We start from the raw sequence: 12,736 nt of genomic DNA on the forward strand, positions 1-12,736 counted from the left end.
TCTTAATTGGGCCGTGCACACGTTTGGCCAGAAGGAGGTTAAATGGAGCTGATGGTGCTGTTTCATTAGGAAAAAGAAAACACATCTTTACCAAAAAGAATTTAAAGAGACAGAATTAAAAAAAAAAAAAATTTAGTCAGGGGAGAATACTTCTATACATTATCCAGAAATAATAAGGAAAAAAAGCTTACATGCTCATTTTCTATGTGCGATACACAAATTGAGCCACACTTTGTTTTTCTTCATTTTCTGAAATCTTAAAATCTTGTGTCAGAGGATTATGAAGCCATGTTTAACAATCCGGAACTAAAATCAGCTGACAAACTGACAATCGGTTCGGACCTCAAAACGGGAATCAAGAAACGTGTGTGTGCACATGTTCAGGAGCCAGGCTGCACCAGGCTGCAAGGTGGAGCGGGCTGTTAAAGCAGGAGGCAGGTGTGGATGATGAACTGGAGACGAGTCCCAGGTGTGTCGATCTCAAGATGGGCGTGAAGCTGGAAGCAGCCCCGCCCAGCCTGGAAGGAAACAGAAGGGGAGGGAGACACTCGGGATGACTCCGAACACATCCATGCCACTCTAGACGACATCATCACTTATTATTTGAAGAAAAAGTGCCAGAGCTTCTGACATCCATTATCCTGCCCTCTTTCCTCTCAACACGAGCGCCACCGTTTCTTGGCTGTGTTTTATTGATGACTTGAAATATGGCTGACCTTTTGTGTCAGCTCTGTGCTTTGTGAACACTCACTGTCCCTTGGAGATGTTTAGAAATCCAACTTTTCCTTCCCACCTTTGTTTGGAGCGATGCTGCATTTCATCTCTGGCAGTTTTAATCAGGACGATAAATGTGCTCAGGTGCCCATAATGCCCCCCAAGAAGGAAGTACTTGTTTGTTCAAGGCTGCCAAGCTCTCCACTGGGTGGGTCTTGTGTGGGCTGGACCTACCGGCTGTGCGGCTCGGTTCCTGACTGACGTTTCATTATTGTTGGTGCATCACCAGTGAGACCTGGGACAAATGGAGAGCCGCTACGGTGGATGCCAAATATTTTAGATTGATCCAGGTGACATGAGGGCATGCACCATAGAGGGAGCAGCGTCAGGAGTAGCCAGGCAGTAAGATGATCATGATCAAGACTGTCATCTGTCCAGGTTTGGCCCAGTCGTGCCACCGCATGAGGATGTGTGGGCAGAGCTCCTCTAAACTGTTGTTTGACTCTTGTTGAACTCCTGTCGGGCAACCTTACTGTAAGGAGCACTTGAAAAAGGAGGATCTCATGCAACCTTAACAGAAAATGTCTTTTCATGTCCATCAGAAGTGTCGGAGATCTCCACATATCATGGCTCATCCTACAGACTCCATTAGCTGAGCGGAGCAGCCAGCCCAGTTTCACTTTGCTTCTCTTTGATGAGGCTGGGTCTGTTCTGACAGATGCCTTGTGAACATCTTTAATGATGGGAGACATGATTCATGCCAAGCTACAAGGTCCTGAGCATTAATGCCTTCTTCAGTGCCACCAAACCTGGATGCTGAGTTTCCACTGGGAAGGAGCCCATCAGCCCAGTGTTAGTTGGATCTTTTCCCCCTGATGGAACTAATACCTTCTGAACAACATAAAAGACCATGAATCATCCATAAGCGTCATGTTGCAGGATGTCCGTCCACAAACGACATCGATGGTGCACCAACCCTAACCCCAATCCTTGCATACAAAACGACACAAAAGACCATTTCACCATTAACACATAGCAACATTTCAAATTTGCATTTTCTTTTATCAGATAGTCAGTGAAGAAAAGGGCTACTGAGCATTTCTTCTGTAAATGTAGACACAGGTGACTGCAGGGTTCCTCGTGTTGCTGGGTGTCAGCTCAGAAACTGAGCAGTAACCTAGACCTGTGAGAGGAACCGCGGTCCAGGCGGGGAACCACGGGCCAGGCAGGGAGCCGCGGGCCAGGAAGGGAACCATCTGCATTGTTTTGTCACAAGTGCAGAAGAAATGAGGCAGATTACGAAGCAGAACTATTCAATGAAGACTGGGAACAAAGAAGCTGTGTGAGATGCAAATCAGACAAAGTTCATTTGGAGCTTTTCAAAACGGGACTAAAACCAAATGAACTCCAATTTCAGGGGTATAGGTAATGTTTATTTCATTTTTGAAAATATACCAATAAATTTGTATTATGAAAACACTTTTTACAACCTTGAACATTTTATCACAACAAGATCACACAAGTTAACACCCAACGTTCCTGCATCACAAAGAGTTGCCCTTGTTTTACTGCCCCCCCCAAACATTTAAAACAGTTTCAAGTAAATATTTTAATAAAGAAACAAATAATACAATATTTCACCACAACTTTAACTGCCATCGATTAAATATCCAGTGCTTTGGAGAACGATCCAGACACACAAGGTTTAAAAGGTGATCAAGAAAAATGAGAGGACGAGAAATTCAACTCATAAATCTGCAAAAGTCAAAGCTGCTTTGCTCCCAAACGGTGCACAGGCTGCTCAGCCTTTGGCACTATGTCTGGCTATCCACTCTTTCATATCACATCCCGGGATTTGTCTGACAGGGAAATCTGCCAATGATTTGTTGCACTATGGGATGGGTTTAACATGCCATCTCGACAGAACCCTAACCAGAGCTAACCAGAACCACCTTTACCCACCGGTGCTATTTCTCAAGACGAGCGTTGCCGGACAACAGTGCCGCGGCCGTGCGAGCTAAACTTTCTCTCTGTAACAAATTCCCACCTGAGGTCACAGCAGTGAAACAAGGATGTGGTTTGAAAGTGTAAAGATTAGTGAAATGTGGCCCTCCTGATGGTCATTTGTTCTATTGCAGTGCGACTATTCTGTTGGGGACTGTAGGGATACTTTCAAATCAGTTACATGAATCAATCCGTCCAAGAAGAAAGGCAGTGCGTGCACATGCACAAAGGATTGCACAAATGCAACATGCGTACACCAATGCGCTCACACACACGCACACACACACTCTCATGAAGGTAGCATCCATACAGCAGCTTACTGACGTGTTAAATGGCTCTCGCCCCACTCGGATGTCGCGCCCCCTCCCAACAACTCCCTCCATCACATCCATGTCTCGGCAGTTGACACAAGTGTCATTCATCCCACCATGAAACACTGGCCTATTTCACTCTCATACTGATATGTTGATTATAGTGTTATACTCGGTGTACTGTATGAGAACATCATTTCATATAGACATGTTCACGACTTCACTTTAATATTCACATGCCCACTGTATCACTAGACCACTGTCATATTGACACCCACTATAATAGTACATCACTTTCGTTTGTCACAAATCCACTTTGTCATAGAAAATCTGTTGTGTGTGTGTGTGTTTTTGCTGATATGTGGATATTTTGTTGTAATGTTTGCACCAATCTGCACTGTCTTCAGATCATTTTCATGTTGACCCGTCTTGGGCCGCTTGTTTCCGTCACCTCCGCTACGGTGCCGTTAGACTTACGAGGGACGTATTCGATGTCAAAGTTGTTTTTGTGACGTCCTTTTCCTCTACTCCAGGCAAAAAGAAGCAGGAAGCAGAAGATGACCACACCTAAAAAGGACAGGCAGCCCATGGCTGTAGATATGATGATGGTCTTAATATCAATAGGAACTGTCATGTTGTACAGTACAGTCCCGTTCCCCCTTGTGCTGTTGGAGTCTGTCAGGTAATTTGAGCTCCTATTGGTATAGTGAGCTCTGTCTGCAATGCCTGAGCTCTTAACAGCTAACGAAGCTGACAGGCTTGCATTGCCAGCAGGGTTGCTAGCAATGCAATAGTACACCCCGCTGTCATGCAGCTCTGCTGTTTTGATTTCCAGGGTGCCATCCGGTTGGACTTCTACCCTGCCACTGCTCTTTGCTGTGATGTGACGTCTATGAGGTGTGATCCAGAACACTGATGGACGGGGTGCTCCCTCGGCCATGCAGCTCAGGTGGGCGGGCTGTCCTTCATCCGTCATCAGCGATTGTGTTGTATTGGGTCCTATCCGTGGCTTTGTGCAGGTCATGTACCTAGACACCAAAGGCTCCTTGAGGTCACGAAGAGTCTTCCCCACGAGGTGCTCGGGTGCGCTGCACTGAGGTTGCTCATCTAAAAGCTTCAGCGAGAGTGGCTTGTGGCTGTTGAGCAGCCACAGCAATCGGCAGTCGCAGACCAACGGGTTTCCACCCAGACACAACCTCCGAAGGCTCTGTGGAGAGGCAAACACTTCCCTCTCCAAGGAGTCCAGTCGGTTCTGTGAAACATCTAAAAGTTGCAAAGATTTCAGGCCAACAAATGCAGAGGGCTCAATAGAAACTAGATGAGCCCCTTGAAGGCGAAGGTCTAGCAAATGTGGCAGTTGGCCTAGTTCCCCCTGATGGATATACTGGATGTGGCAGTAAGACAGGTTAAGATGTGTGAGGTAGGGCAGACTGCGCAGAGCTGCACCAGGAAAGGTAGTCAAGTTGGTGTTGGTTATGAAGAGTGATGTCAGGTTGAGGCCATGTAGTGAGTATGGAGGCAGAGTCTCTAACAAGGGCCAGTTATCAATGTCAAGATGCCGAAGAAGGAACAGCTTCTTAAATGAGTACGGCTTTAGAAAACCAATGCTTAAGTAGCGCATGTGCAGCTCGACCAGGCTGTGCAGATGTCCCAGCGCATCGGTGGGGACCACGGTGAGATTGGAACGTTCCAGGGTCAGACTTTGCAGTCCAAGTAACCCAGTGAACGCCCGCTGAGAGATGAAAACAAGTTCGTTATCACCCACCTCGAGCTTTGTCAGCTTTCTCAGATCCTGGAAGGCGTGATCCAGGAGAACCACCAGTCGATTGTGGCTCAGGTCCAGGCGACTGAGATTGGTCAGTCCGGACAGTACACCGACAGGAATTAGCTGAATCAGATTACTGCGAAAGTTGAGTGCACGCAGAGCCACTTGGAAACGAAAGGAACTCGGCTCGACTACACTGATGAGGTTGTCGCTAAGATCCAAGTCTTCCAGCTGCTGAAATGAAGAGAAGTTGTCTGGTGTTATGATGCGCAGTTTGTTCTTGCTGAGGTCCAGGACCCGTGTCTCAATGGGGATGCCTTCGGGAATCGCAGGCAGGCGCTTGCGGTGGCAGCTAACTGACTTGCTTTGGGCCGAGCAGTCGCAACGGGAAGGGCAGCTCTGGACATGGTTGAGCAGGAGTAGAAGCAAGGCCCCGCCCAAGAAGAGGTGGCAGTGGTTCTGGGCTGTGTGTCTCATGTCTTTTTTACCCACGTTGCCCTCCGTCATGGCACAACTTCTTGTCTGTACAGTCCACCATCACGAACAAGCTCTGTAAGACATTGTACAGGAACAAGATTTAGAAATTTCCAAATGCAACTGTGCTCAGTCTGTCACCTCATTATCATCACTGTAGCGTTGTTAACCTTTACCACTTTAACGAAGAGACGTTTCATGGCTGTGTGAGGGAGAAAGGCTGCAGGCTAACTGGGAATGTTTAGTCAGGACGTGTCGGCAGAGAAATGACCCTCGTTAGCGTGCAGCCTGTTGCAGTGAACGCCGATGTGGATTTGCTGCCGGCCCACCTGCGACTCTGGAGAGATCTATTATATATTATATATATTCACAGGAGAGATACTAGTGTGACACTGAGAGTGAGGGCTAGGGAGGCTGGGTTCAACAATATGATTTAATACAACACATTTGTATTTCAAGACAGCATTCCACACTCCTGCTGTGTAAAGTAAAGGCTGGAGACCATTTTAAAGGCATCAACAGCACTTCTTTAAATACCAAAAGCATCTCATTAGATTAGTCTTGCTTTGACTTTGTGCTTTTCTTGGCAATATTGCACCATCTTTTGATGGCTCAGCCATTATGTGTTTCCACACAGTGAAGGTGCATCTCACTGGCTAGATCTGATATGACTGTGGCATTTATATGCTCTTGAATCATTTCATACATTTTTACTTCAGGCTGTTTTGCAAATAGAAGATATAGTATTTTCCACCAGAAGAATTCAGATAATTTTCTTCGTGTAAATGAAGTAAGACCTATTCCTTGTCAGCTGCTTTTATTCTATGAACAGCAACCATTCCTATATAGCAAAAATGAATAAAATTGACAGAAAACAAAAACCGATGGCTCTCTTCAAGCATTTTCATAGTTTGCTCCTTGAACAAAGGTACAGTTAAGAACCTCTCTTCATCGGTGGGTCTGTCCAGTGACAACATGCTAACAACAGGATAATGAGGGAAAGCAAGCGGACTACTAGGTAAAAGCGTTAGGATTTAATGGAGAGTGGTGATTCTTCCCAGAAAAGTACGTCCCAGCAGCCACAGGTTGTTGCATTGACAGATAGCTCAGTAGAGCGAGAGGCTGACTGGAACGGCCTCATTACCAACAGCGTCTGCATTCTGCTCGCGGCTATCTTAGCCAATTAGCTCTGTGAAAAGCTAAGACACATCAGTGGGCAGAAGACATTTGAATGCACTCAGACAAAACACTGGAAATATTAAAAGGAGCCAATGGCCAATAAGATGAGCAGACAATGGAGCACATACCTTACTTTGATAGAGGCATTAAAACCAATAGCTGAAATGAAGAAGAAGACGTCTGACAGCCCACATTTAGTCTTTCTCCTTCACTCGTGAGCCCTGGTCGGCAGGTTATATCGTATCTGCACATCTCCCCTCTTTCACTGCTTTTCCGCCCCTAGTCTTTATCTCCTTTTCCTCCTGTTGACACGTCCTCCATGGAACGCCATTCCTACCCGTGCTGTAGACTGGCCTTGCAAAAAAAAGGAAAAAGAGCCAGCCTGCTCATCAGGCCCTGCAGGCGGGGGTTTCTTATCGATTGCAACGCAGAACCATCAGATGCCAGGAATGTAGCCTCTAACAGCAGGCCGTTGCCACAGCAACTGCAAACCCTTCTCCCATCCACTCTGTGTAGTCTGCCAGTCAAATTCATGAAAAAGGCAGAAGAAATAGAATAAATAGAAGGCGTATTTTCATGGGTGTGTATTCCACGTGCGGAGAAAACAAACAAATTGAATATAACCCAGGAAATTTGGCTTGATTGGTGCTGTGGAGCCTCGTTTAGCCTGTTCTCAGTCCATCATCCAGGCTGCCGTGCTCTTTGTCAGCCTGTTGCGTTGCCCATCCATCTGCTGCTCTGGTAACTATCTCTGGCCTCCACCTTATTATCCACCCTCAAGTCTGCCTCCGTCTTTGTGGATTTATCAGCCAGCCTTTATGTGTCAGCCTGTGCTCCTCTGCCCTCTCTTTAATAATTCCAGTGCAGCGGTGTGTTGCTGCAGTAGGGATGGGTACGAGTTGGGCGATCTGTCAGAGCTCTGGATCGGGCAGATCCGAACCCCAACGCAGACGAGATGTGCCCAAATCACGGCAGCAGTGCTTAAATCCAAGAATACATGAAGTGATCTATCTCTCTTGGTCTGGAACAAATATGGATTCTAAACAATGGCAGCTAACTGTACTGTATGTTTTCCATATGCTCATCTTTGATATCACCATCTATATCTTTCATACAAATAAGACATTTGTAACAGTATTATTCAAAATTTGCACGTTAGCATCTCTTTTCCACATATTTCTAACATATTTCTCACTTCATCTGGCTTCAAACTCTTCATAGGCCAGTTATTTACAGCTCTGAAACCAATGAATCACAAAGGCTCAAGTGGTCATCTCTTGAATGACTTGCAGCCAAGAAGCATTTTCATTCCATAATTTTAGAAACACGTAGCAACAGATGTGTCATTGTAAGGATCTCATGGAATTCTGGGTCAATGTTAACATTGATATGGGTCATGTAGAAGGGCAGCCTACAGGGTTGAGCATTTTGGGATTTGGTTGGGAATAGGATCGGAGTCAGTGAACCTGCAGAACATCTGACAGCCTTGCAGAAAGAGGCTGTAGGGCGAGCCGTGAGTCGGTGTGAGAGCATAGGAGGGCAGATGGAGCAGAAACTGTGACTGTGGATACAGGGTTAGGGCTAGGGTTAGGGCTAGGGTTAGGGTTAGGGTTAGGGCTAGGGTTAGGGCTAGGGTTAGGGCTAGGGCACACCCAGACAGGGTTAGGGTTAGGGCTAGGGTTAGGGTTAGGGCACACCCAGACAGGGCTAGGGTTAGGGTTAGGGCACACCCAGACAGGGCTAGGGTTAGGGTTAGGGCACACCCAGACAGGGTTAGGGTTAGGGCTAGGGTTAGGGTTAGGGCACACCCAGACAGGGTTAGGGTTAGGGCTAGGGCACACCCAGACAGGGTTAGGGTTAGGGTTAGGGCACACCCAGACAGGGCTAGGGTTAGGGCTAGGGCACACCCAGACAGGGTTAGGGTTAGGGTTAGGGCACACCCAGACAGGGTTAGGGTTAGGGCTAGGGCACACCCAGACAGGGTTAGGGTTAGGGCTAGGGCACACCCAGACAGGGCTAGGGTTAGGGTTAGGGCACACCCAGACAGGGTTAGGGTTAGGGCTAGGGCACACCCAGACAGGGCTAGGGTTAGGGTTAGGGCACACCCAGACAGGGTTAGGGTTAGGGCTAGGGCACACCCAGACAGGGCTAGGGTTAGGGTTAGGGCACACCCAGACAGGGTTAGGGTTAGGGCTAGGGCACACCCAGACAGGGCTAGGGTTAGGGTTAGGGCACACCCAGACAGGGTTAGGGTTAGGGTTAGGGCACACCCAGACAGGGCTAGGGTTAGGGTTAGGGCACACCCAGACAGGGCTAGGGTTAGGGTTAGGGCACACCCAGACAGGGCTAGGGTTAGGGTTAGGGCACACCCAGACAGGGTTAGGGTTAGGGCTGGGGCACACCCAGACAGGGTTAGGGTTAGGGCTAGGGCACACCCAGACAGGGTTAGGGTTAGGGTTAGGGCACACCCAGACAGGGTTAGGGTTAGGGCTAGGGCACACCCAGACAGGGCCTTTGCATGTGCTCTTTTAAATCTGTGGGTCTGTCCCTCATCACGCCACTTTCCAAAACTCCTGCAGTGGTCGGAACAAACACAGTTCAGCCCTAGAAGCACTTAATTGCACTGTATTGATGAATTTTTAAAAAGGCATCGATTGGCACAAAATAAATTATGAATTAATAATGCATTGTCTGCCAGACGCTTTGCTTTATGCTTTAAGATGTCCATACATGCATGGGCAGTTCATCCTTGGGAGGGGGCATTTGTGGTAAGAAAGCCTCGTTAATAGCACAGCCACCACGGCGTGTGCGGTTGGATAACTGTCTGGGGCATAAATTCTCCTTCCCTATACACAAAGATTTAGTCATCAACATGGATGCAATTATTTTGCTGTCGGCTCTTTTGGAAAGCCATTATTACATTCTGTGCAGTAAAGCTTATTCCACATCCACAAACACCCTTGCTCAGGAATTGAGTGCACATTTTTGGCACGACTACTCATTTTAGAAACAAGCACAATGTATTTAAGATTTCCGTTTTACACTTTGAATCAGTGGAGTTCTCAATAGTCAGCAGAACCCGTTAATTTGGCTGTTTTCCCTGTGAAAAAGACCCCGGACAGCCTGAAAGTCCTGCTTTGTTCATTTCCAGATAATTACAGTGGCAGCAGCACTGGAATAATCTCACACGACAGAGTTCACCTGTAGGGGCTCGCTGTGAGCACACGTTCACCTGTAGGGGCTCGCTGTGAGCACACGTTCACCTGTAGGGGCTCGCTGTGAGCACATGACAGACCTTCTTCCTGTTTTCTCTATGGAATCCGGTGCTCATGCTAACATGGGCTATGAGCAGATGATCAGGTCATTTGAGTTGAAGAGTTGTCAAGAATATGTAAAACTGCTCCTGTGATAGTTTAATGCTTTTCTCATCCCTCAAGAGAAAACTGTGTTCTGTAGTCTGGCGCCCACCCCGCGGCATAACCCTAACCCCACGGCATAACCCTAACCCTAACCCTACAGCATAACCCTAACCCTAACCCCACAGCATAACCCTACAGCATAACCCTAACCCTACAGCATAACCCTAACCCTAACCCTAACCCCACAGCATAACCCTAGCCCTAACCCTAACCCACAGCATAACCCTAACCCTAACCCTAACCCTAACCCTAACCCCGCGGCATTACCCTAACCCTAACCCCACAGCATAACCCTAACCCTAACCCCACAGCATAACCCTAACCCTAACCCTAACCCCACAGCATAACCCTAACCCTAACCCCACAGCATAACCCTAACCCTACAGCATAACCCTAACCCTAACCCTAACCCACAGCATAACCCTAACCCTAACCCTACAGCATAACCCTAACCCTAACCCCACAGCATAACCCTAACCCTAACCCCGCAGCATTACCCTAACCCCACAGCATAACCCTAACCCTAACCCTAACCCCACAGCATAACCCTAACCCTAACCCCACAGCATAACCCTAACCCTAACCCCACAGCATAACCCTAACCCTAACCCACAGCATAACCCTAACCCTAACCCTAACCCCACAGCATAACCCTAACCCTAACCCTAACCCCACAGCATAACCCTAACCCTACAGCATAACCCTAACCCTAACCCTAACCCCACAGCATAACCCTAACCCTAACCCTAACCCACAGCATAACCCTAACCCTAACCCTAACCCACAGCATAACCCTAACCCTAACCCCACAGCATAACCCTAACCCTAACCCTACAGCATGCCAGATGTCGGTGGACTTCTCAGGATGGATTTCTGGACTCAGAAGTGGAAGCTCGTTAATTAGTGCTGTTGAATTTGAGCTGTGCCAATTAAGCGGTCCCTTTCTGCACCACCAGCCATGACGAAGCACCTTGTGGAGCCATGAAAATTCTTCCCTGTCTTGGTCAACGTCTACTGTTGTTGGATTACTGTTGGCTCACAAGGAACGTTCTGGAATGAATTCATGCTAGTGTGCTAATGGAAAGAGTGGGTTCTGGGTAATGTCCTGGTATAGCAGAAGCAGGGATGCATGATCATTGCCAGTCCTGGTGGTTAGCGTTAGGGTTAGTAGAGCTCAGTTCACAGTTTTGGACCTATATATGTATATGTTTCCCCATTTTATCTCTCTCTCTTATGAAAGTTTACCTGTCTGGCAATGAGAATAATTTACTCATTTCATGCATGTCATAAAGGTTTCAATTGTCATAAACAAGACTAGTTTTGGTAAAACCTTGAGGTATCTGTAGCAGATGTTTTGCAAATTGCAATCATCTTATTCTCCTTTTAATCTCCGTTTATTTCTCCATTTAATAACACCCACAGCTTCATAATGCATACTAAAGTTAGAGAAATGAAATCTACCTTTTTTTTGATTTTGTGTTGAAGAGTCTTCTTGGAAAAGGGTCAAACCGAATGAGCAATAAAATTAAAACAATAAGTCAGACTGTAAATATAACTGAACTTTTTTCGTGGATGAAGGGTCCATATTAATCTAATTTCCAAAGAGTGCAGCACAATATTTTGAAGGCACCTAGTTTAGATCAAACAGACGCTGGATCAGAATGAGTCGGTGATCTAGGGTGCTGGATCACGTGCACACGCAGCTTTGGTCTTCCGTTCAGAGTTGAATGCTGCATCAGCAGCCACGATACGTCATCCAGGACCGATGAGCAAATGTGGCCCAAGCAATGTATTTTCATGTAAGCTGGCTCGACTGAGGACCTGCGGGACCCCAGACTCACTCACGGAGCTGCCTGCACACCACAAGAAGCTAACGACCGGAACCTGCCGGAACAAATGGATGAAGCTCGGCTCAGCTTCTTTAAAGGAAGGCAAAGTTTCCACTTCAGCAATGATCGAATACAGTCTGATCAGAGCTGCTGAAGTCCTGGGAATGTCTCTCTTTATTCTTCCAGCGTGGACGTGGGCGTGGGCGTGGGCGGGCTTCAGTGACTTGCTCAAGGGTTCATCACCACTGACGCTGTCCTGTCCCTGCTACCATAAACCCTCTGCTTCCCAGCCCTGTCACCTATGTGGTGAACCACAAATGTGGGTGTGGAATGACCTGCAGCAAAACACCGAGCAGATCCAGAGCTAATTATAGCTAATTACTGGCTCTTAAATAGATGAAATGCTCATGGCCTGCTCCTGCCTCTCCTGTTCCTATTTTGAGTTTTTGTGAATCTATTCTTTTACTTGACTAAAAATGTGCAGAGTATTAGGGTTAGCGTAAGTAAAGTGAGTAAAAAAATACAGGAGAAAGATTTTCTTCATCATACCGTTTGAGAAAAATTTGAAATGTCAAAAAAGTCAAATTGTAATGTCAAGAAATGGCCACAAGCACGCTGAGTGACCTTTTGTCCACCGATTGGCACATTTTGTAAAAAGTCTACCTTTTTTTTACTCGTGGGCAGCCCTAACAGGTGGGCCCTAACACTCATTCAGGTTAGTTTGTCTGTTCTCGCCACATGGCAGAGACGCATGCTAACGTCCATGGAGGGGGACCTGCTTCAGAATGTGGATGAATATTTTAACCTTGACTGAATAAAAATCTCTCCTGCACACCTTGAACTGCATATCTTTTGCTATATTGGGAAAAGAATCTGCATACAACACTCTCCATTTCTGCTTTTGTCCACTCTCTGTTCCAGCTGTTGTGCCACCGAAGTCGGAACAAAGGTGCCTCTGCTTGAATTTAGTGGCCTTTTCTTTCATGCAAAAAGGAATAATCGTGTTTTTTCTTCTGAAGCACTGCAGCCTTTTTCTCACCC

General features: G+C 46.9%; 1 protein-coding gene across 3 annotated transcripts in view; it reads right to left on the reverse strand.

Annotated features, from left to right (window-relative positions):
• Positions 1-2,131: 2,131 nt before the first annotated feature.
• The window catches only part of LOC115247091 (leucine-rich repeat and immunoglobulin-like domain-containing nogo receptor-interacting protein 2), a 33,635-nt gene continuing 23,030 nt past the window's right edge, over positions 2,132-12,736 (reverse strand). The window contains exons 1-2 of one of the 3 annotated variants that reach the window (XM_029827568.1): positions 6,581-6,788; positions 2,132-5,344 (exon numbers count right to left, since the gene is read on the reverse strand). In XM_029827568.1, coding sequence (XP_029683428.1) covers positions 3,433-5,301 — 1,869 coding nt within the window. In that variant the 5' untranslated portion in view covers positions 5,302-5,344; positions 6,581-6,788 and the 3' untranslated portion in view covers positions 2,132-3,432. Of the gene's footprint in view, positions 5,345-6,575; positions 6,789-12,736 lie in introns of those variants that run through there. The other 2 variants (XM_029827567.1, XM_029827566.1) reach the window with 2 other exon arrangements.

This window comes from Takifugu rubripes, chromosome 2, assembly GCF_901000725.2.
Source record: "Takifugu rubripes chromosome 2, fTakRub1.2, whole genome shotgun sequence".
NCBI lineage: Eukaryota > Metazoa > Chordata > Actinopteri > Tetraodontiformes > Tetraodontidae > Takifugu > Takifugu rubripes.